Below are 22,443 nucleotides of genomic sequence, written 5' to 3' on the forward strand. Positions count from 1 at the left end.
GTGTTAGTGGGATACCTCAATCTAATCAGCTAGTGCTTTACAGAACAGCTAAGCCATCAGAGCTAACCCAAGTCAAACTAAAGGGATATCCTGCTTGCTTGATAGAGGCCTATGTATGACTATTCAAGAAGCACATTATTGCTATTGATAACTTGCTACCATTCACTTTAGGCAGTGCTCAAACACTCCCAAAACACAAGGGAGTTGCTTATTATTGTACCACCTTCTATCCTTCCCTTGCCCTGCGTCCTCCCCACCCTCCATACACTATCTGGGCCTACAAGGGTTTGTCTAATTAGTGGTGCAGCACTATGAGCTGAGGATGAAGAAGTCTCCCTCACAGAAATACATAATGGTGACATAGTGAAGAGCAGTATGAACAAAACAATAATGCTTATCTATTGCTATAATGTTTATTTTGATGGACTATATGTAAAATACTGATTTAGCCTCATTTTGAAAAGATCAACCACCAAAATGACAGTATCAAGTAGTTAATTCAATCATTTATAGTGGGAACCCAAAAGTGTAATATAAGAGTCAAATTAAAAACTACTGAATGAAAGCCTAAATGCTATGTGGAAACCCTGTATGAGTAAAACCCCTTCTCTAATACCCCAATCCTCCAGTCTGTTCTGTGACAATAGATTGCTGCACCTCCACAAAAGCTCACTGATAAGGAACTGAATGTGGATGTAAAGGTTTGGTTGGGCAGATCAGAATGTCAGACTGCACCCTAAGGTTATTTATAGAAATCAAAGATAACCTGTCTCCCACCCTAAGTGGTAGATAACAGGGAGTCACCACTACCTAACAATGTTTCCAGAAGTTTCCTCAGTAAGGAGGGCCCTTCTGCATGAGGAACAGATTTGGCTTTTGGTATCTTAGCATACAAAACATGTCACCACTATCACTATTAATAAAGCATGAATGAACACATTAGTAAACAAGTAACTAGTTTAAAAAAAATACAGTAGTACAGGTTAATTCAAAGGAGCAACACAATAGATCTTACCAGATTTACAAAAAAATAGAATCCAGCTAATAACTGTTTCTTCATAATAAGATGAAAGATCATGGAAAACTGAACGCAGCTTCAGCATGAAACAGCCTCTTCTCCTCCACCTAGAAACAAAACAGCCTTCCTTTCAAATAACTGCTGCGTACCAACTTTTGCTCCTCAAAAGCTGTCTGTGAGGTCCCCTGCACACAGCTGAGACCAATTAACATTTGTAGGCAACTAGGGTGTAGCCTGATTTGGGGTGGGTTAGTAGGGCTGGTGTAATTTATCCATTTAATTTAATTTTATTTGATTAATTTGTAGTAATAATAATAATTATTGGATATTAATTAGTATGGATTTGGCTCGCTAATATATTTGATCAGAAGATAAAGTTCGTCCTGAATCAGGCTTCACAGAGTTTATAAAAGGAACTTCGGGGTATATGACAGGAACTTACACAGACAGATATAGTCATAAAGACCTTTTATTAAAATCAATGAAACAATAAATGTTAAAACACTACAAGATTACAAAGTTACAAAATATCACAGTTCTTTAAGAGATATTTATGATAATACACTGTTATAAGCTCACTCTGTGTAGTGCAGCAGCACTTTGGGTGTTTTTCACACTTCTGATAGAGGAAGCTATTTTAAGATGGTTTGCATTTTGGTTTTAACCCTACATATACTAGGTGCTTTATAGGGTAAGAATGAAGCAGAAGGGAAATTAGATTCCTTTTTACTTACAGTTTTGAAAAGAAATAATACTGCGGCCTGTTAATAGCCTTTGTAGATGGGTAGCATCGATACATAGATGAGGTGGAGGCGATGGAGGGTAGAGAGGAACAGATAGATGGGTGTATTGCCTATCTAATGGTGATTTGTTTCACCTTTTTATAGACCATTATTTGGAAATCCATCCTCCTATGCCCAAATGTAATCTTTCCCTCACGGAAATGTTAGGGTACACCTCCCTCATAGGCTAACGTGTGTGCATATGAATGACAGTTATGTACGCATTTGTGGTGTACTTGTTAGATTTGTGGGTAAAAATCCCTTTTTCCACCCTTTACTGTTATTGGTTCAGTTAAAGGTCTCCAGACATCTGCGTAGGTATTTTGTCTTACCTATGTCTCCCTTAGCTCTGCCGATTCAGTCACTCTGGTCTCCAGAGCCCATACTCAGTCTGAGGGCCATGAGCTGCTTGCACCAATGTCTCCCTTAGCTCTGCCGATTCAGTCACTCTGGTCTCCAGAGCCCATACTCAGTCTGAGGGCCATGAGCTGCTTGCACCAAACGTACACATATGACACCTGCCCACTGGGCAGGTAATTATACATGCTGCCTTCAGTGCAATAAACTTGATAGCTCCCACTCTGCAGCTGGACTGCTGCCTGCATTATTTTTATTTTTGCAGGGTGTTTTTTTTTTTTTTTTGGTGTATGTATGTTTGTTCTTTGTGTGGGCAGGTAGGTGGGGTGGGGGTTATTGGCCTAAGCTTAGAGAATGGTTATTAGGTATATCTGGCTTTCACACTCCCAGCAAAACTCCCTCCTTGCTGCTCCTGTTCACTAGCTCTTCTGGTCACTTACGAGTTGGCTTTTTAAACCCTTCTTCTCCTGGAGTTAGCCCTGCCCCGTTGTCAAGGGATCCTAAAGGAATTAGGTGCCACACAAACTTTCTTTGACTGCAATAGTATCCAACCTCAGAATGTTTGCAGGTTTGTTGGACAGCGGATGTGAAAAATCAAGATTTACCTAACCTTTCTAATCACTTGCATCATCACTTCCGACAGCCTGACCAATGGCTCAGACAGCTGTTAGTGTAGGGAAGATGTTGCCCATTTCTCAGATACTGTCTCTAGGCTCTCATGTTTCACTCAGTTTAATTGCAGTGGAGAATTAATTGAAGTGATTTGAGTCTTTTTCACAGCTTCATATGTCATTGTAGATTACCACAAGGCCCCACATGCTTTAGATCACTGGTAAATGTATTTATCATTATCTGATTTCTTCACTGATTGTTGTCTTGTCTGCATGCACATTATCTGTAACTTGGGTCTCCCGCAAGTGCTGTTTCCAGTATTCTCTCTATATATTGGTAATCCATACACTGCCCCTCCCTCCTGTCTCATTCTCTGTACTTACAACACTGTTTTCTGCAGCACTTTGTTAACATTCATGATTAATGATGAGTTATATCTCCAGAGTGTTGTATCCCTAATCAGGGATTCTCTAGGAAGCTTTCTTTGAAGGGGTTCCCGGCAATGATAAACTAGGGCAACATCAATGGGAACATTCACACTGTCCCCATAGGCATGTAGGACAGAGTGGACTGAAGTCTGAACCACTTTCCTTGGATTAACTATCATTTTTTTAGGATTAATTACATCTTTTCTGTCAGGCTCTCTGTGAATATGCTGCAGGATGTTAACTCCAGGCACAGCATTCCAGGATGTAATGCTGAATATGTCAGTGGACGCATATACAGTTTTTGGAAATATGTGGTTCTCAAAGAGGAAAATCCCAGCCCCTGGATTTTGCTCCTGAAGGCTGGTCATCATAATTTTCCAATGTGGATGTTTAATGGGCAAAATAATTTCATCAATATCATTAAGAAGCACAAACTTGCTCCTGTACATGTTGCGGTAAATACAGTCATTTAGAGCAGTGATTTGTCCGTAGTAGCCAATATGTGTTCCATCCTCCATAAATCTCCATCTAGGAGACACCTTGAGATATGAAGTAATTGGCCAGGGAATTATCTCGACAGTTCCATCTGCAATATAAAACTCCAAGACTTTCTCCATCAATTGGCTGCAGCTGTTTTTATAGATCATCACTTTCTGTACCCCAAGAATTTTATACATCTCCATACTCTGTATAAATTGTAAGACATTACTGTAATTTCCAAACATGGTAGAGATACACACTGTGAATTCAACGGGAAATGTCTCAACTTTGCGGTTTTTTATTTCAAACCTTGGTAGTTGGTCGATATTTCCTTTACGGTCCCAACTAATGGATACAAAGTTTGGATCACAGTTTTGAGGTTCCAAACAAAGCATGTCTGTTGCCGCATAAGGGAATCCAAATCTATCTGAATGAACATATATTGCTGCCTTTGATATGTATATTTCACCATCAGGCTGGCAGCAGAACCAACAGAAAAGATCTTTCACCTCTTTATGGTGAACAATCCCAATCACACGGGTCATTTTGCTTTCTCTATCATCGAAATATGGGGCAATGATAAAAGTTCTAGTATCTTTTAAGGCTGTGATTGTATTGTTGGCAATTTCCCCTCTACAGAGGTTGCCTTCTTGTGTTATTTTTGGTTGGAGAGAGTGCCTCTGTGTCCAAACATAAGCTAGTGTCATCATCACCGAAGTGAAAGCAATAATGCAAGCAGCAGGTACATGGTATGATTTTCCTTTACAGAATAACATTTCAGACGGATTTAAATGCAGATGCAGTCGAATTTTTGGCAGAACTTCAGACAGAAACACCTGCAAGAGAAGGAGAACATGAAATCCAGGGTCAGACAGTTGCACATCTTGTCAATTGCTTTGTGTTAGAGAAAATACTTATTCTGTTTTCCCTTTCTGCACAATAGCAATTATCAATGTTTCAGTTTGCTCTCAGATGGGTCACTGTACATTGTGACTTGTCAAAGGACCTGCTAATTATATTACCTTTAAAATCCAAAGGCTTATATCTACAAATCCCACCCCAGGCATGTATGGGCCTAACAGCCATTTTAACATATTGGGCAATCACCTCCTTTTAAAACTAATGCTTCTAATTACAATATAATGTATTCCTCTTAAAAACTGGGAAGGGAAAACTACCTTTCCTCAAGGGTGCCTACCAATCCTTCATCCCACTGTTTTTCTCCTCTTAGCATCTGGCATCCATCCCATATGCCCTATTTCTCCAGTTGCTGTAAATTTCCTTGTTGTACTGAGCCACAGCAAATGACACCGTGGGCTCAGACTGGAGTATAAACTCTGGGACCTTTCCCCCTCATGGGATCCCTGAGCCTGGGTTCCAGCCTGAGTGCAAACATCTATTCTGCAATTAAACAGCCCCTTATCTGTAGCCAAGTCAGCTGGTACGGGCCAGAAGCAGGTTTTTAATTGCAGTTAGACTTACTCTCTGTGCTGTGGTTCCTCGTCTGTACGACAGTACTTTCTTACCCCTTGAGGATTAATACATTAACAATGCAGACTCAGATACTATGGTACCATACAGGTACCTAAAATAGGCACAGTCAATTACATGTATACACATACAATGAATCTGTCATGCACAGGGAAAAAAACAACAAAAACACAAACCTCCTTGTACCTCGAGCTTGCTAGTAGACTTTGCCTTGGCCTGGAGGAGGATCTCATAGGGCTCAGTACATTAGCCACCTCCATACTGTATCATTGCAACTCACTGGGAATGACAGCGAATGCAATGCTAAGGCTCCAGCTCATGCAGAATATGACAGTCCCTGCCATGAGACAGGGTACTGGGAGCATGTTAGTCTGTGCTCCAGGCCCTCCACTGGCTCCCTGTGTGTTTTTGGACTCAGTCCTGATCTTCAAGGCTATTACCAGGACAGACATAGCAACATCAACAACCACATCTCTATGCATAAAACAGAGACATCTATGCTTCTCTGGAAGTCAGTGGCTCACAAGCTCCAGGGATAAGCCTTGAACAGTCTAACTTCCCATCCTCTTGGCCAAGCCATAGCTACTGTGACAGACTGTACCCCTAATGACCACCCTTTTTACAAGACTGTGATAAATTTTGTACAAAGTATGCATTGTGAGGTATCATGTGAAAACTCCCAATCTGCTAAACATTACTGGCCTGGTACAATGTGTGTGGCAACATTGTTAATATAAAGTTGATTCTACTGCATAACATTGCTGTAACATGTGCCAAAGTTAGAAGGCAAGCCCAAGCCAGTTTTTCAGAGGCAAAGACACACTGGTGCCCCAGCGAGGTATCAGCATAATCATATAAACAGTGGCCTCAAAATCACTCCCCCCCCCCCCCCCGCCAATCTCTATACTCGTGGCAGTTACAGTGCTTGAAGCCCTAGGGTAGCGGCGGCAGGGCTCTGGTGGCTATTGAAAGGACCCGGGCTGGTAGAGGTAGCGGGAGCCCTGAACCCTTTCAATAGCCACCAGAGCCCTGCTGCCGCTACCCCGGGGCTCCAGCAGGCTCCGGGGGCTATTTAAAGGGCCCAAAACTCCCACTGCCTCTACTGTCCCAGGAACTTTAAATTGTCCCCGGAGCCCTGGGGGTGCGGCAGTGGGGCTCTAGCAGCGATTTAAAGGCCCCAGGGCGGTAGCAGCGGCAGGAGCCCTGGGCCCTTTAAATCGCCACCCGAGCCCTGCCGCTGCTACCCCAGGGCTCTGGCAGCGGGGCTCTGGCGGCAATTTAAAGGGCCCTGGGCTCCAGTCCTTTTAAATTGCTGCCTCAGGAAGCCGATCTACCCCAGTATGGCACACCAGCTCTTGCCTCCCTCCCGGAACCTGCCCCTGCCCAAACTCTGCCCCCTCCCAAACTCCACCCTCGACCTGCCCAAGACTCTGGGAGGGAGTTTGGGTTGGGGAGGAGGTCTGGGGTGCAGGCCCTGGTCTGGGGCAGAGAACTGGGGTGCAGGCTCTGGGAGGGAGTTTGGGGATGGGAGGGGGTGTGGAGAGAGGGGGTACAGGGGTGAGGGCTGTGGGTTGAGGTTGTGGGTGGATTTGGGGTGTGACTGGGGATGAGGGGTTTTGGGTGTGGGAGGGGACTCAGGGCTGAGGCAGAGGGTTAGGGTGCATGGGGATGATGAGGGGTTTGGGGTGTTAGAGGCTCAGGGCTAGGACAGAGGGTGGGGTGCGGGGAGATGAGGGCTCTGGATGGGGGTGTGAGCTCTGGGGTGGGGCAGGGCTGGGGATGAGTTTGGGGTGCAGGCAGACTGCCCTGGGAGTGGAGCCAGAGAGGAGGACTCCCCCCAGCCCTCTCTGCCAGAAGCAGTGAGCTCTGGGGTAGGGACCCCCCTTCTCCTCCCCAGCAGCACACTCACCCCCACCACTGTCACTGCACATGCTCCTAGGGCCCCTCTCAGGTCCAGGAATCCCCCTCACCTCCCCTGTGGTGGGTGCCATGCCGGGGGGGGGGGCTGCCATCACATGTGTGCCTCCTCCCCTGCTGCTGCCCCTCACTGTAGCCTCACTGGGGCTGCCCCTTGCCCAGCGTGGGGCAAGAGAAGTGACTGCAGGCAGGGGGCGGGGTGGCTGTACTGGTGGAGGGTCCCACTAGAAAATGAAAGGGTCCGAGGGGGAAGGGCAGCCTGCCCTGGCAGTAGTGGAGGGGGCACTAGGACCCTGTGGCAGCAGTTAATGGAGGCAGGCAGCATGGAGCTTCAGGGGAGAGACACAGAAGCTCTGCTCTGGCCAGACCCAGGGAGGTGCATGGGGGCAGCAAAGGGGGGCTAGGGCACACTCAGGGGTGGCATGGGGGGGCAGCAGGTGGGCCCAGGGGGGAGACCCGGCCCCAAATATTCATGGAGCCGGGCCCCTGGACCCTCAATATTGCTGGAGCCAGGAGAAGGAGTCAGAGAGGGAGAGAATGCTCCATTTTCTTGCCAGTATGCTACTGCACCTTGTCTTACTGGTCCACTGTACTGGCCCGTACCCGCTTACTTTCACCTCTGACTAAAAGTATGTTTTCCTGATAAGTTTGGGGAGTGGCCAAGCCAGTTTCTCAGAGACAAAGGGCAAGCTGATGCCTCAGCCAGGTCTAAACAAGGCTGATGGACCATTACCAGCAAAATGGCTATTCTTTGGCAGGAAAGGGGACAGGGCAAAAAATCTACCTCTTAGCAAAGAAACAATATGGAGTTCCCTTCCACACAGCCTTCCTGTCACCTTGCTCCCAGCTGGAAATGCTTCTCAAAGGGGGGGACAGACTATAAAAAGAAGGGGCAGATGACCTAAAAGATCTCTCATTTTCTCCCTGCCCAACATGTTCTCTGCACCTTAATAGACAAAAGAAGTAGCAGTTGGACTTTGCGGGGGGGGTCCTGACCTAAATAGCTTGGTCAGTAAAACTGCTGAAAGCATGTGGTGAGAGAACTTGGCTTTGAATCTAAGGGCTTGTCTACACTAGCACTTTACAGCACTGCAACTTTCTTGCTCAGGAGTGTGGAAAAACACCCCACTGAGCACAGCAAGTTTCAGTGCTGTAAAGCGCCCCTATAGACAGTGCACCAGCGTTGAGAGCTACGCCCCTCGTGGAGGTGGTTTTTTTTAGAGCGCTGGGAGAGCTCTCTCCCAGCACTCTGCCATGACTACACAAGCCACATTAAAGCACTGCCACAGCAGTGCTTTAGCATTGCTAGTGTAGACTAGAACTATATAGTCACCAGTAAACATTTTACCTTTATTTTTCTTGTAATTGTTTGACTGTTACACCTTGTTACTTGTACTCAGTTAAAATCAATCTCTTTGTAGTTAATAAACTTGTTTTATCTAATCCAGTGTGTTAAAATTAAAGTGGCCAGATAACTATTTAAAAGTCCCTTAAAAGAATAACAGACATAATATATTTGTACTGTCCAAGAGAGGGCTGGGCAGTACAGGGCATACATTTCTGGGGGAAGATCTAAGATGGGGTGTGTTGGGGTCACCCTGCAGCATAACTAAGGCTGGTAAGAGCCCAGGTGTGGCTGGCTGGCTGCAGCACACACACAGTTACATGGTGGAGGCTGTTTGTGAGCAGGCCAGGTTGGTGGCGACAGCAGCAAACCATTGTAAAGGGCACCTCAAGTTACAGAGCAGGGATGACACAGCTAAACAGTCTGGATTGTGCACTGGTATATCACAAGGGGTCTCCTACCCATCAGGCGCATGCTGTAATCACCCATGTACAGGATATTATGATGTAGGTCCCTCTCAATCTCTCCTGTTGAAACTTCCATTTTGGCTAAATAAAGAGTCATGGGGGAGGGGACAAGGCACGAGAGAGAGAGAATGACTACATATCCTGGTGGCTAAGGCATCCAGCTGGGAGGTGGGAGACCCAGGGTCCAGTCCCCCTGCTCCAATGATTATGTCTCCAAAGTGGAACAGCTTCAGTGGGAGAGACTGAGGCGTGCCACATCAGAATATTCCATAGCTCAGGGGTTAGAACACTCTCCTGACGGGTGGGAGACGCTGTGTTTAAACCCTCTTTCTCCATTAGGCGGAGAAGAGAATTGAACCTCATCCTGAATAAGTGCTCTAACCACTGAGGTAAGAGTTAGAAAGGTGGCAGGGGCATCACCAATGCAAGAAACAGAGGTGGACTAGGCAAGAATGGCTTAGGCACCTAACTCCAGGAGAGGGATTGGCTTAAGACACACACTTCTCATTGACATCTCCAATTGGCTAGTTTAGGTGAGTTCCTGTCTAGTGTGCTGGCTTTTATAGATCCCATTCTTAGGCACCTATCTGTTCCCCTTGCACTGTATAGGGTGCCTGTCAGGGTATACCCCCCCAAATCTGAACTCTGGGGTACAGATATGGGGACCTGCATGAAAGACCCCCTAAGCTTATCTTCTACCACTTAGGCTAAAACTCTTCCAAGGCACAGTGCTCTTGAGGCAGTTGGCCTCTACATGCCCCAGCTCATTACATTTGAAGCATCGCCCAGCTGATTGTGCGCTGGGGCGAGGTGGGTTGTTGGAAAGTAGGGTGGTGGGACAAGAGGCATCTGGGGTTTCTCTGGCTGCATGGAGGGCTCCTCCTTGTGAGCTGGGGCCTTGGGCTGACCCCTATGGTGGGGTGTTGTCTCGGGTTGCCCCTTCTGGTATCCCCACCAACTGCTACTAGCTGTCTTCTTCTCCACCACCTCCACCCATTTGGCTCCGATTTCCCCTGCCTCAATTATCGTTTTGTGCTTCCCATCTAGATGTTTCTTTCTGTTTCTTCAGGAACACCCTCTAAGAACTGTTCCATTTCTATTAGGAAAAGGAGATCTTCCAGAGACTTAACCTTTGCTCCTGATATACAGGCCTCACAGTTTTTCACAATGTAGTAGGCATGTTGGAGAAATGCCACGTCTGGTTTTCACTTGAGGGCTCTGAACCATCGACGGGCATGTCGTGGGTTAGCCCCATCCTAATTCTGGCCTTTTGTTTAAAAAGTTCATACTCATTCATATGTTCTTTAGGCATTTCAGCTGCCACCTCTGCTAAGGGTCCACTGAGTTGTGGCCTCAGCTCCACCATGTACTGGTCTGTAGAGATGCTGTACCCAAGGCAAAATTTTCTAAGGCAGCATCTGTATCATTCCCTATCTTGTATGTGGGATACTTCTTGGAATGGGGAGCAGTACCTGGAGTAGAGTTGTTAGGGCTACCTGGGCAGTTTGGGGCATTTGCCTGATTCAGCTTAGCCTTTTCCAGCTCCATTTCTAAGCACATCTTCTCACTCTTCTCCTCCACTGCTAAGCGCTTCTCCTCTGCCTCATTTTCTAAGTGCCTCATTTCTAGGAAGAACTTCTTGTCTTCCGCAGTTAGAGCTCGGTCTGGGTAAAGGGCTTCCTTCCATCTTGGCACCTGGATCTCGGGTTGGGGAGGGTTGACTATCCCTGCTGGGAAATTTCCGGTCCCACAGCCTCTCCCAGCAGTTCTGCCATGGGATTGGATGTCTGGGTCTGTCTTCTCCTGGGTGTGCCGCTTTGGGAAGATGGGTTGCTCTAGGGTTTTGGTGCCCGATTGCAATTTCATGCACTGGGCTGTTTCTTGCCCTAATCTACCCCGGCTATCTTGTTGCCACAAGAATTAGAAAAAAAAAATAAACTGCTTGTTGGACTGTCTGGCTGTGCAGGCTGAACCCTTTGCATGGCTGTTCCCCCTCAGGCACCAAAGAAAAGAAACAAAAACCTCCCTGGCTTTCTAGCAGCCAAAAGGAAAAATGTGTCTTTTTAAAATCCCGAGGTCTGTGCTTCTGGTTCAAAATGATCCCACCACTGCGCCACCATGTCAGGGCATACCTCCCCCAAATGTGAACTCCAGGGTATGGATGCGGGGACCCACATGAAGACCCCCTAAGCTTATCTTCTACTGGCTTAGGTTAAAACTCTTCCAAGGCACAGTCTTCTGCCTTGGACATATATTGCTGCCACCATCAAGTGATTTTCACAAATATTCAAGGAAGGGTCATTTGGAATCCCTATCCCCCCAAGCCTCTTCTCCCCCTTTCCTGGGGAGGCTTGAGAATAAAATACCAACCTGTTGCCTTAGTAATGTGACCATAGACCAACCCCTTGTCTAAGGACTTTGGAATCAAAGGTTATTTTTTTAAAAAGGTAAATTTTATTAAACGAGAAAGAACACAGCTGAAAATTCAGGCTTTAGGGATTAAACACCAAAAATAACTTTCTTGGGGTTCAGCTTAAAGGTTACAAGCAAAACAAAAGCACCTGGGGTTAGCATAGAGGAATACACAAACCAAAACAACCAAAAAGGTTCCTAATTGCATCCATCTTAACTTTTCCTGTGCTACTTACATATCTGGGGTTCCAAATGAAGAGTTTCTAGATATGATGCTGATGATTTCCCATACCTGGCTTAAAGATTACAGCTTGTTGCTGCCTTCCCCTCTCTCCAGCCTGAGAGACAAAGACCATGCCCCCCAGCAGTTTTTCCAATTTGTAAGGGTACAGCCTCCCTATTGGTTCCCCTGGTCAGGTGCCAGCTCAAGGTAAGCTTCTCTTAACTCTTTACAGGTAAGGCAATTAGGGTACAGCTGCCATGAAGGATTCTATAGCTACTGATTGGCTGGGTGTCCATAAAAGGTAGCTACCCTGCTCATTTTTCACAGTGCCTAAGACAGGATTTGTGGATTCCAGTGATTCTGAAGGCACCTGAAAGTTAAGCATTGTGATGCTCAGCATCACCACACCTAAATCCCTTTGTGAATATGGCCCTGAGTCCACAACAGTTGATGAGGCTTCCATTTTCATATTATTTAATAGGCTTTTTCAGCAAGAAGTTTGCTACAGAAAATACATCAATATCATCTGACACCTGGATTTAAGCCAGATCAAGTAGGAGAGATTGCATGCCAATGCTTGTGAAGAGTTACTTATTGAGAAGGGCTTCTGTGACGTTATTGACATGAACTGTGACCGCATAGATTATTGTTGCAACCAAAGTCCTATAGTTGCACCAAATCTTGTACAAAGGAGGTCCAGTAAGGTGTCTATGAAAAGGTTATGATTTGCTAGTTTTGATTATGCTATCTGTATGCATGTACCATTTTTGTATTTAAAGTTATAAGTACTGGCTCTATACCTGGATTTCAAATGTTGGCTCCTGGGGTAACGCCTACGAAGTAATCAATGACATGTAAGATATCTGCAAAAATGTTATAATTTGCTAAATATGATCTTGTTTATATGTTTGTATTGCCTTTGTATTATGGGTTATAGATATGTATGTATGTCTGTAATTCAAACTTGTGTTATGTTTCTGGGTGACACCCCCCAGACAGGTTGGCATCAGCACTGCCTAGCCTGCTTGATGGCCCATTAAGAACCATCAGCTATACAACTGACCCATTGAGAGAAGGCAGATACATCTTATGACTCAGCAAGGCATGCAGGGACATGCCTATGGAGAGAACTCTAGGGCTTCCAAACCAGATGCTGGACAGCTTGTGTTTGAACCAAAGGAAGCACAGGCCACATGGCAAGAGACTATAAAAGGTAGCTGCATTTTCTCCATTTTGTCTTCAATCCTGCTTCTTATCTCTGGAGGAACTTTGCTACAAACTGAAGCTCTGAACAATGGACTGAATGACCCATCCAAGCTGTGGATGTACTCCAGAGACTTAACTTAAACCAGCAGTTCATTCCATCACTGCTACAAGCCTGAAACAAGACCTTTGCCATCACTGTATGTAATTAATTCCATTTAACCAATTTTAACTCTCATCTATATTTTTCTTTTTATGAATAAACCTTTAGATTTTAAATTCTAAAGGATTGGCAACAGCATGAGTTGTGGGTAAGATCTGACTTGTATATTGACCTGGGTCTGGGGCTTGGTCCTTTGGGATCAGGAGAACTTTTTTTTTGGTTTATTTTACTGGGGTATTGGTTTTCATAACCATTCATTCCCATGAGTAGTGCTGGTGGTGATATTGGGAAACCGGAGCGTCTGAGGGAACTGCTTGTACGACTTTTGGTTAGCCAGTGGGGTAAAACCGGAGTCCTCTCTGTTTGGCTGGTTTGGTGCCTCAGTAGTAAAGGACCCCCAGCCTTGGGCTGTGACTGCCCTGCTCTAAGCAATTTGTCCTGAATTGATACTCTCAGTAGTGTCCCGCCAAAGGCCGCCGTGTTACAGCTTCTCATCTCCACCAAGTATTTAGGCCAACAGCAGGCATTGAAAGATGGGCTGCTTAGGGTCTGGCTTCAGGAAAGAATCCCATTTCTCCAGGGTTTTTTTGCGAAAGCTCATGCTGAAATAAATTTGTTAGTCTCTAAGGTGCCACAAGTACTCCTGTTTTTTTTGCTTGTAAGCAATTTTCTAAGTTGCAGAAGCACTTTCTGTAGTAGGTGGGGGGGAAATCTAAACAGAAAATATTGTGAGGAGTCATTTCAAGTTATCCAGCTTGGTTCCTAGCAAGCCCCCACCAACCAGGGGCGGCTCTAGAAATTCCGCGGCGGTCCTGCAGCCAGGTCAGAAGTGCCTGCGGATGGTTCCGTGGTCCTGCTGTTCCAATGGAGCATCTGCAGGCATGCCTGCGGGAGCTCCGTCCGAGCCACGGGACCAGCGCACCCGCCGCAGTCATGCCTGCGGAAGCTCAAGCGGAGCCGCGGGAAGAGGGGACCCTCTGCAGTCATGCCTGTGGCAGGTCCGCTCGTCCCGGGGCTCCGGTGGACCTCTCGCAGGCATGACTGCGGAAGGTCCGCCGGAGCCAAATGCCGCCCTGCCGGCAAAATGCCGCCCCACGTGCCTGCTTGGCGCGCTGGGGTCTGGAGCCGGCCCTGCCCCCAACCCTGCACTTTCTAATTTAAGTTTCTCCTCCCTGAGAGGAGAGGGAAATGTTTAGTCAGATTATTCAAAAGTAAGTGTGTGTGTGTGTGTGTGTGTGGTGAGAGAGAGAAAAAAAAGCTGTTTAACAAAGGGCTTGTCTCTCTCTCTGAGTCTGTTGAGGGAGCAATGGTACTGAATATAACTGAGGGGTGAAATATCTCCCTCTACAGTTCTCCAAGGAGATCTCTAGGAAAAACAGCCAAGGCATGGCATGACATTCAAAATTATTTCTTCTTTCCCTATAATGAAAGAGAAGTAAAGAGCACTATGTTTTGTTTCCTTTGCAACTTCACCTTTAAGACTCTGTACCAGAAGTTAAGGACATAAACTCTATTTCCACCTGAAAAACTGACCTGCTGCATTATCTTTCACAAGTCACTTCACCTCTCTGTAATATTTAACTATCTCAGAGAGCTCAGGCTGTTAGCTCTTTTTAAACTGTACACTCTTTGGGGCAGGGGCTGACAAGCACAATGAGGTCAACCAGGCAGAGGTCTTAGGCACTACTGCTATATAAATGTTAAATGATAATAAAAAATGATGGTGCAGGACTCAATGCATTAATGTTTATAGCATATAAAGATTCTTGGATGGAAGATGGCCTAGAAGTGCAAAATAATATTAATTATGCAGACTAGGAAAATTGGATGTGAAGGGATGATGTCTTTCTGGTTCTGGCAGGTGGGTTTGGATGAGACTCTTCAATGGAAAAATCAAGGCATTGCACAATGCAAGGAAAATGTGTTTCTAGTGGGTGTCAATGCTGCAGCAAGTCACATGTTCAGAAGAGAAGTAAAACTGCTAAGTACTTGGTTTACTGTTCTCATTCGTATTACAGATTAACTAATACTGATTGTACAACTTGTAAGAATTAAGCACAAATTTAGGAAGTTTGTCCACGTATTTCTTGTCAGAAGTAATGTAGTCCTTTGCCTTTTTAGCTAAGGATCTTAGATGTTCATGTCTTAGTTCTCGTGACATATATTTCAATGATTCATAGATTACTCAGTTCATTACAAAATCAGAACATCTGAGCATATATACTTTAAAATGTATATTTCTTGGACTTTGATAGCACTTTGTAGTAGAGGATCTCAAAGCACTTAAATATTAATTAAGCCCCTTCATGAGCACAGTATTATTTCTAACTTAGAGAGAGAAAGAAAAGTGAGGGACAGAGAATGTGATGCACCCAAGGCACGTGGCAAGACTGGGAATAGAACCCAGCTATACTGAGCCATGACCCCCTGCTCCAACACCTCTTTCTGATGTATTAAAGAGGCCCTGTTTCACCTCTATAATTAAGGGTGGATTCAGTTTTTCCATTTTAAACAGGCATTCAACCTCATATGATGCATCTTCTCCAAATTTAGAGAACATAATCTGTTAATTAAGATTGAATTTTCTGAGGACTTTCAACTAAATCTGTTAATTCAGGAGTTTAAATTAATTTTAAATGGGCCCTTGTAGTGAGCCGGCATGGCTCCCCTCCAGCCCAGAGGAGGGAGAGCCCAGCCGGAGGCCAGAGTGGGCGGAGCTACGGAGCTCTAGCCCGCCCCTCAAAGGGTCAGGCGGCGACCCGGAACTATAAAAGTTTGGCCCTGAGAGCTCAGTCAGGCACCAGCTGCTGAAGAGAGCAGATGTCCCTCAGGGAGCTCGAGACTGGGATGCCCCTGCGACCCAGAGCAGCCGCCCAGACTGGCCTGAACTTCCCCGTGCCTGCTGCTACCTGGAGGAGCCACCGGAGCTTCCCTGGGCCGACTATCCCGCGGAGTTGCTGGACCTACCACCCAGCCCTGGATGGGATGAGCCCATGCTCGTGGACCCTCCAGAGGTCTATGTCAGGGCCCAGGTAGGCCCCGAGGGGGAGTACGGAAGTAGCCTGGGGGCAGCCAACTCCAGTCAGGCTGCGGCCTTACCGGAGCCTATGTCCGTGTGTTGCGGTCAGGATCCCCACTGACTGAACAGCGAAATAATAGCCGTTACTAGGGCCCCGGCCTGGGACGCAGTGGAGTGAGTGGGCCTGCATCCCCCCTGCCACTCCACTCTGGGGTGGCAGACTCCCCCTCTCCCTGGCCTGAGGAGGCCACTAACTGTAACTATTACTGTTGCTCAGCCCTGCCCCAGGGCCTGAGCTTTCTGACTCTGTGTTTGCTGCCTTGCCCTGACCTAGGTGTAGCGCCCCTCTCCACCTGATTACCTTCTTTAATGGCAATTCGCTTACAGGTTTTGATGGACAGGTCTGGGTTCTTTTGGATCCCGCCACCCACTCAGCAGGGTGAATCTTTTTTTTTTGTTATGAAATTATTTGGCGGTGCCTCCTCCCCCTTGCTCCTTCCTGGCAGGGTCACCAGGGCAGCTTGGGCGGAAAATTCTAACTACAGAGGAATCCCCACTTACTTGCCAGATAGTTGGAGACTTCCAAGAAATAACACAACACATAAAAATATATTCAACACAACAATTATATTAAACAGTCAACAAATACAACATAACAGGGTGAAACACTATTTTTAGGGTCACCGGTGCCCACACTGAGAATACCCGTGACTTGATGTAACAAGTGTAAAATTAGTGTCCTGTTGGTACGCGTACTTTGCTGGGGCCCTTGATGAGCTATACAATTCTCTGCAGCGGTTTAGCAGTGTGGCTGACTGGGTTCAGTATAGCCCAAAGGACCCACAAGTGGGAGGAGGTGGTGAAGCCCTCCACAGGTGTAATAAGCAGTAGGTTATTAAATCCTCAAACCCTCACTCCCTGGCTTGAGGACACAGTTCAGGGAGTAGAGGGTCCCCAAAACAAATTCCCTGACTAACTAACTAAAGACAGTCACTGCTTGCATCCAAAGAAGTGGGTATTCACCCACGAAAGCTCATGCTGCAAAACATCTGTTAGTCTATAAGGTGCCACAGGATTCTTTGCTGCTTCTACAGAACCAGACTAACAAGGCTACCCCTCTGATACTTAACTAAAGACAGTGGACTCACGAACTCCATGAATGACCTTCAGGCTTGAAGATGACGCTGGACTCCTCAGTCACTGCAGGTTGGCTGTGGTCTGCGGTCAGGGATCCTCTTCAGGCGGGAATCAGGCTGCGTTGGTCCCAGGATTTCTCCTCACCACAAAGGGGCGCAGGGTGTAGGTTATACAACTACCCTCACATCCAAACTGTTGCCTCCTGCCCAGCCTCCAGTCACACACTCCGCAGGCAGCAGCCCTGACCATGTGGGGACTGGTCTCACCAGGGGAGCTGGAGGTGAACCCAGCTTGGCTGGGGAGTTTTCTCAGCAAACATAACAATTGGGAATCATCCATGGGGAAGGAAAACCCAGCTGGGGGATCTGCAGTCAGGTCCCTAGAGGCTAGTTCTCAGGGGGAACCCTGCCTGCAGGCCTGGGACTTCCCAGCTCCCCACACAGCCAGTTCGGCCCTTGCCCTGGCTGGCTCCAGCCTCTCCTCAAAATGGCTTCTCACCTCCCTGGAAGGGGCATCTCACTCCCTAGTGGTTGCCGGGCAGACTATGAGTTTGCCTTGGCTCCTCCTCCCTGAGCTGCCAGCAGACAGAGCTCCAGGAATCTAGGTAATCTCCTTGGGGGTTACATAGGGCCAGGCCTTGACTGTACTGTCGCTCAGCCCTTTCCCAGGGCCTGTGCTTTCTGACTCTGTGTTTGCTGCCCCGCCCTGACTTAGGGCTGGGCCTTAACTGTACTGTTGCTCAGCCCTGCCAGAGGACCTGAGCCCCTTGCTCCACCAGGCAGGCAATTACCGCCAGGACTGCCGGGCTATTTTCCTGGACCAACCAGAGTGTAGTGGGCCGGTGCGGCTCCCCTCATCCCCCGCCGGAGAGGGTCGAGCCCCGGCACCACTCGCTTATAGCCCTTTACAAATTTTTCTGAATCTTTTGCATTTTTTCAGATCCCTCTAGCTAACAAACAGCTGTTTGTTACCCTTCAAACTTGCAATATAGTTAAAACTCCTTAAAATCTGAGGAACAGATACAATTCACTTTGCTTAATAATCAGCTACTTTCTTCAAATATGACAAATTTTTGGGGAGGAAATCCCTTCCTGACACCTGAAAGTATTCAGGTGAAACCCTGAACCATGCGGTTTTAGGAACATAATAAACTGGAAGTGAGCCCTAGAGGTGTTGATCCTTGCCCCGTCTCACAAGCAATCCCATCATACAATCGCAGTCATATATTTGTCCAGTTCGCTTTTAAAAAATAATTATTTACTCTGACAGCTCCTATTGGGAGTGTGTTCCAGAACTTCTCCCCTCTGATGGTTAGAAACCATCTACTAATTTCCCCCCTAAATTTGTTCAGGGCCAGTTTATTTCCATTTGTTCTTGTGCAAACATTGTCCTTTAGCTTAAATAGCTCTTCACCCTCCTGATATTTATCCCATAATGTATGTAGTGAGAGCACTCATATCCACTTTTAGCCTTCTTTTGGCTTCCCTCTGTGCTCTATGGTTAGAAAACTGTAGAGGAAGTTTATGCTGCAGACCTCAGTTCAGTCAGAAGCAGTAGTGGCCAAACTTCCTGGAGAGGAGAACTATGAGCTCCAACACTGGGGCTTAACTGCCACTGTGGAAGCACCATGGCTTTGGGAGAGGCTTCAATGCTTTAGAAGCCACAGTTGGCCCAGGTAAACAGATGTGTCACTTGACAGGCTTTTCCACCCCAGGAATGCAGGCACCATTGTGTTAGTTAGGATTACAGGTAATGAAGACCACACCTACCATTGCATCCCTGAATCCTCTGCCCCCAGCTTCTTACATGTGCTGTATTAAAAACCCAGGGAACACCATGATTTCTTAAAACAAAATGCTTAAGATTGGATAGGATAGGAAATGTCAAACTGGGGCTTAACTGCCACTGTGGAAGCACCATGGCTTTGGGAGAGGCTTCAATGCTTTAGAAGCCACAGTTGGCCCAGGTAAACAGATGTGTCACTTGACAGGCTTTTCCACCCCAGGAATGCAGGCACCATTGTGTTAGTTAGGATTACAGGTAATGAAGACCACACCTACCATTGCATCCCTGAATCCTCTGCCCCCAGCTTCTTACATGTGCTGTATTAAAAACCCAGGGAACACCATGATTTCTTAAAACAAAATGCTTAAGATTGGATAGGATAGGAAATGTCAAACTTGAATAAGGAAACGCCAAGTTACGAGACATCTATCTGTACCAAGTTCACAGGGACTGCTCTAATTTACAGCAACCTCCCAGTAGCTGTCTATGGCCAAGAGTTGCTAGTGTGCAACTGCCAGGGGCGGCTCTAGGCACCAGCAAAACAAGCTGGTGCCTAGGGCGGCCAAATGTAGGGGGCGGCAGGCTGCGCCGGACCTGCCGCAGGCATGACTGCGGAGGGGGCGCTCGTCCCGTGGCTCGGCTGGACCTCCCGCAGGCATGACTGCGGCAGCTCAAGCGGAGCCGCGGGATCCGCGAACCGTCCGCAGCCGCGGGGGGTCCAGCCGGGCCACGCGGGACCAGCGGACCCTCTGCAGTCATGCCCGCGGGAGGTCCGCTGCTCCCGCGGCTCCGGGGCGCCTCCCGCGCATGACTGCTTGGGGCGGCCAAAAAGGTAGAGCCGCCCCTGGCAACTGCAAAGTAAAATGGCCACTCTTTTCCTGCTGCCTCGAGATATACTCTGAGGGCAATGCAGAAGGGCACCACAGGGCTACGTACACTGGCTCTTTTGCTGGCCCTACACTTGGAGAATCCCCCCCGGGGGTGGGGGACTTTTTTATGCTTCTGGAGCAGGGGCCAGAATCTGGCTCCAAGATTGTTTTCCTGTCACAGAAATTTGTGACCATTATTACTCAGTGCAACTGTAATGTAATCATACTCAGGATTTAGAGTACTTCCGAAACGAAACATGAAAGAGAGTAAATTATTCTCTCAAACTTCATAGACATTTCAGCAGCAGTACAGAATGTTTCCAAGATATATTTACCATACTCCTAATTCCAAACTATTTATTGCAGTGTGTTGTTGTTTCCTCCCCCCCCCCCCCCCCCGGCCTTCTATACAACAAAAAGCAGACAAAATTTAACATTTGTTTCTTGAATTAATCTGGTGTATTGAAAACACAAAATATCTCTACTCCTTATAATTAATGCTTTGCTAAATGCATGTTACAATAAAGATAAAACTGTCAATAGTTAAAATACAATGTATTTATTACCTGTTATCGCCTCTGCTTCTTCTGGATGTAATTATGAACAAAGGTAACTTAAAATAACTTTCACTGGATACGTAGAGACTAATCCCCTGAGACCAAGAGTATGTCACAAATGCCTTCTGGAGCAAAAGGCTCAGGGAAGTATTGTTCAGTCCTCCAATAAGCTTTCAGAATTTTTTTTTTTTTTGCCATTAGAGATCCTGCCAGTTATCTGTCAGTTGCTTAAATTTACCCCAAAATTAATTACTCAAGCTGAAGTGTGATCATTACTCAACACAGAAAGAGAAGCTGGAAGTGGGCAAATCAAATCCCAGCACAATACCTAGGAGATGTGCCAAAGCATTTTATTTGGAACACCTGGTGTTTAACTTTAACAGCAGTGACTAGTTTCTAGAAAAACAGGTTTTTTTTTTCCCTTGAGGAAGGCTGCTAGTCTCCTCCCAGTGGCTTCCCTTTGCATTCTTGCAAGGGCAAACCTACACCCCTCTGACACTGAACACTGTCCAAGCAAAGCCATTTAGGCTTTTACAATTTTTCAAGATACATTAGCTAGTTGAGGGTTTTTTTTTTTTTTATGGCAACTACTTTTCTGTTGGAACAACAAGGAGTCCTTGTGGCATCTTAGAGACTAACTAATTTATTTGGATATATGCTCTCATGGGCTAAAACCCACTTCATCAGACGCATGGGTTTTAGCCCATGAAAGCTTATACCCAAATAAAGTTTTTAGTCTCTAAGGTGCCACAAGGACTCATCATTGGTTTTGCTCTTACAGACTAACACGGCTACCACTCTGAAACCTGTCACTTTTCTGTTTGGGTGAGGAAGGGAACGTCTGAGTTCCACCTGTCTGCCACCCACACCTTTGGAACAAACTAACCCAGCTATTTTGGCAGTTTTAACAGCTGGTTTTAATTTAAAGTAGTTTTGTTGGACAAGTGAAGAGTCCTGTACTTAGGAAGGAAGAACCCCATGCACCGCTACAGGCTGAGGACCAACTGGCTAAGCAGAAGTTCTGCAGAAAAGGACGTGGGGATTACAGTGGACAAGAAGCTGGATATGAATCAGCAGTGTGCCCTCGTTGCCAAGAAGGCCAACAGCATATTGGGCTGTATTAGTAGGAGCATTGCTGGCTGATTGAGGGAAGTGATTATTCCCCTCTATTCAGCACTGGGGAGGCCACACCAGGAGTATTATGTCCAGTTTTGGTCCCTCCCCTACAGAAGGGATGTGGACAAAGGGAGAGAGTCCAGTGGAGGGCAATGAAAATAATTAGGGGGCTGGGGCACATGACTTAGGCAGAGAGGCTGAAGGAACTGGGGTTATTTAGTCTACAGAAGAGAAGAGTGAGGAGGGATTTGATAACAGACTTCAACTACATAAGAACCTGAGAATGGCCATACTGGGTCAGACCAGAGGTCCATCTAACCCAGTATCCTGTCTACCGACAGTGGCCAATGCCAGGTGCCCCAGAGGGAGTGAACCGAACAGGTAATGATCAAGTGATCTCTCTCTCCTACCATCCATCTCCACCCTCTGACAGACAGAAGCTAGGGACACCATTCTTTACCCATCCTGGCTAATAGCCATTAATGGACTTAACCGCCATGAATTTATCTAATTCTCCTTTAAACTCTGTTATAGTCCTAGCCTTCACAACCTCCTCAGGCAAGGAGTTCCACAGGTTGACTGTGTGCTGTGTGAAGAACTTCCTTTTATTTGTTTTAAACCTGCTGCCCATTAATTTCATTTGGTGGCCCCTAGTGCTTATATTATGGGAACAAGTAAATAACTTCCTTATTCACTTTCTCCACACCACTCATTTTATATACCTCTATCATATCCCCCCTTAGTCTTCTCTTTTCCAAGCTGAAAGGTCCTAGCCTCTTTAATCTCTCCTCATATGGTACCCATTTCAAACCCCTAATCATTTTAGTTGCCCTTCTCTTAACCTCTTCTAATGCCAGTATAACTTTTTTGAGATGAGGAGACTACATCTGTACGCAGTATTCAAGATGTGGGCATACCATGGATTTATATAAAGGCAATAAGATATTCTCCATCTTATTCTCTATCCCTTTTTAAATGATTCCTAACATCCTGTTTGCATTTTTGACTGCCACTGCACACTGCAAGGATGTCTTCAGAGAACTATCCACGTCAACATGGTTT

General features: G+C 46.4%; 1 protein-coding gene across 6 annotated transcripts; it reads right to left on the minus strand.

Moving 5' to 3' along the window:
* Positions 1 to 1,586: 1,586 nt before the first annotated feature.
* LOC120386840 (beta-1,4-galactosyltransferase galt-1-like) lies at positions 1,587 to 20,371 on the minus strand. Of its 6 annotated transcripts, XR_005589937.1 has the most exons (4): positions 11,546 to 11,706; positions 5,345 to 5,447; positions 2,216 to 4,513; positions 1,587 to 2,132 (listed from the first exon to the last, which is right to left on the minus strand). XR_005589937.1 is itself a non-coding variant. In XM_039506756.1 (3 exons), the coding sequence occupies exons 2-3, from the start codon at positions 5,426 to 5,428 to the stop codon at positions 3,149 to 3,151; spliced, it is 1,449 nt and encodes a 482-aa protein (XP_039362690.1). In that variant the 5' UTR covers positions 5,429 to 5,447; positions 11,546 to 11,706; the 3' UTR covers positions 1,587 to 3,148. The 6 variants fall into 6 exon arrangements, 5 of the variants coding, with proteins under 5 accessions (XP_039362690.1, XP_039362694.1, XP_039362692.1 ...); XM_039506756.1 differs by having other exon boundaries at positions 1,587 to 4,513; XM_039506760.1 differs by lacking the exons at positions 5,345 to 5,447; positions 11,546 to 11,706 and adding an exon at positions 20,275 to 20,371 and having other exon boundaries at positions 1,587 to 4,513.
* Positions 20,372 to 22,443: the final 2,072 nt, after the last annotated feature.

Source organism: Mauremys reevesii, linkage group 19 (genome assembly GCF_016161935.1).
Source record: "Mauremys reevesii isolate NIE-2019 linkage group 19, ASM1616193v1, whole genome shotgun sequence".
NCBI classification, from domain to species: domain Eukaryota; kingdom Metazoa; phylum Chordata; order Testudines; family Geoemydidae; genus Mauremys; species Mauremys reevesii.

Excerpts from the sequence above, each read along its gene's own strand:
- LOC120386840 (XM_039506756.1), bottom strand. The coding sequence starts at position 5,428 with ATGGAGGTGGCTAATGTACTGAGCCCTATGAGATCCTCCTCCAGGCCA. Across the intron at positions 4,514-5,344 it reads CAAGCTCGAGGTACAAGGAG|GTGTTTCTGTCTGAAGTTCT; the intron begins GTTTGTGTTTTT and ends CTTCTCTTGCAG.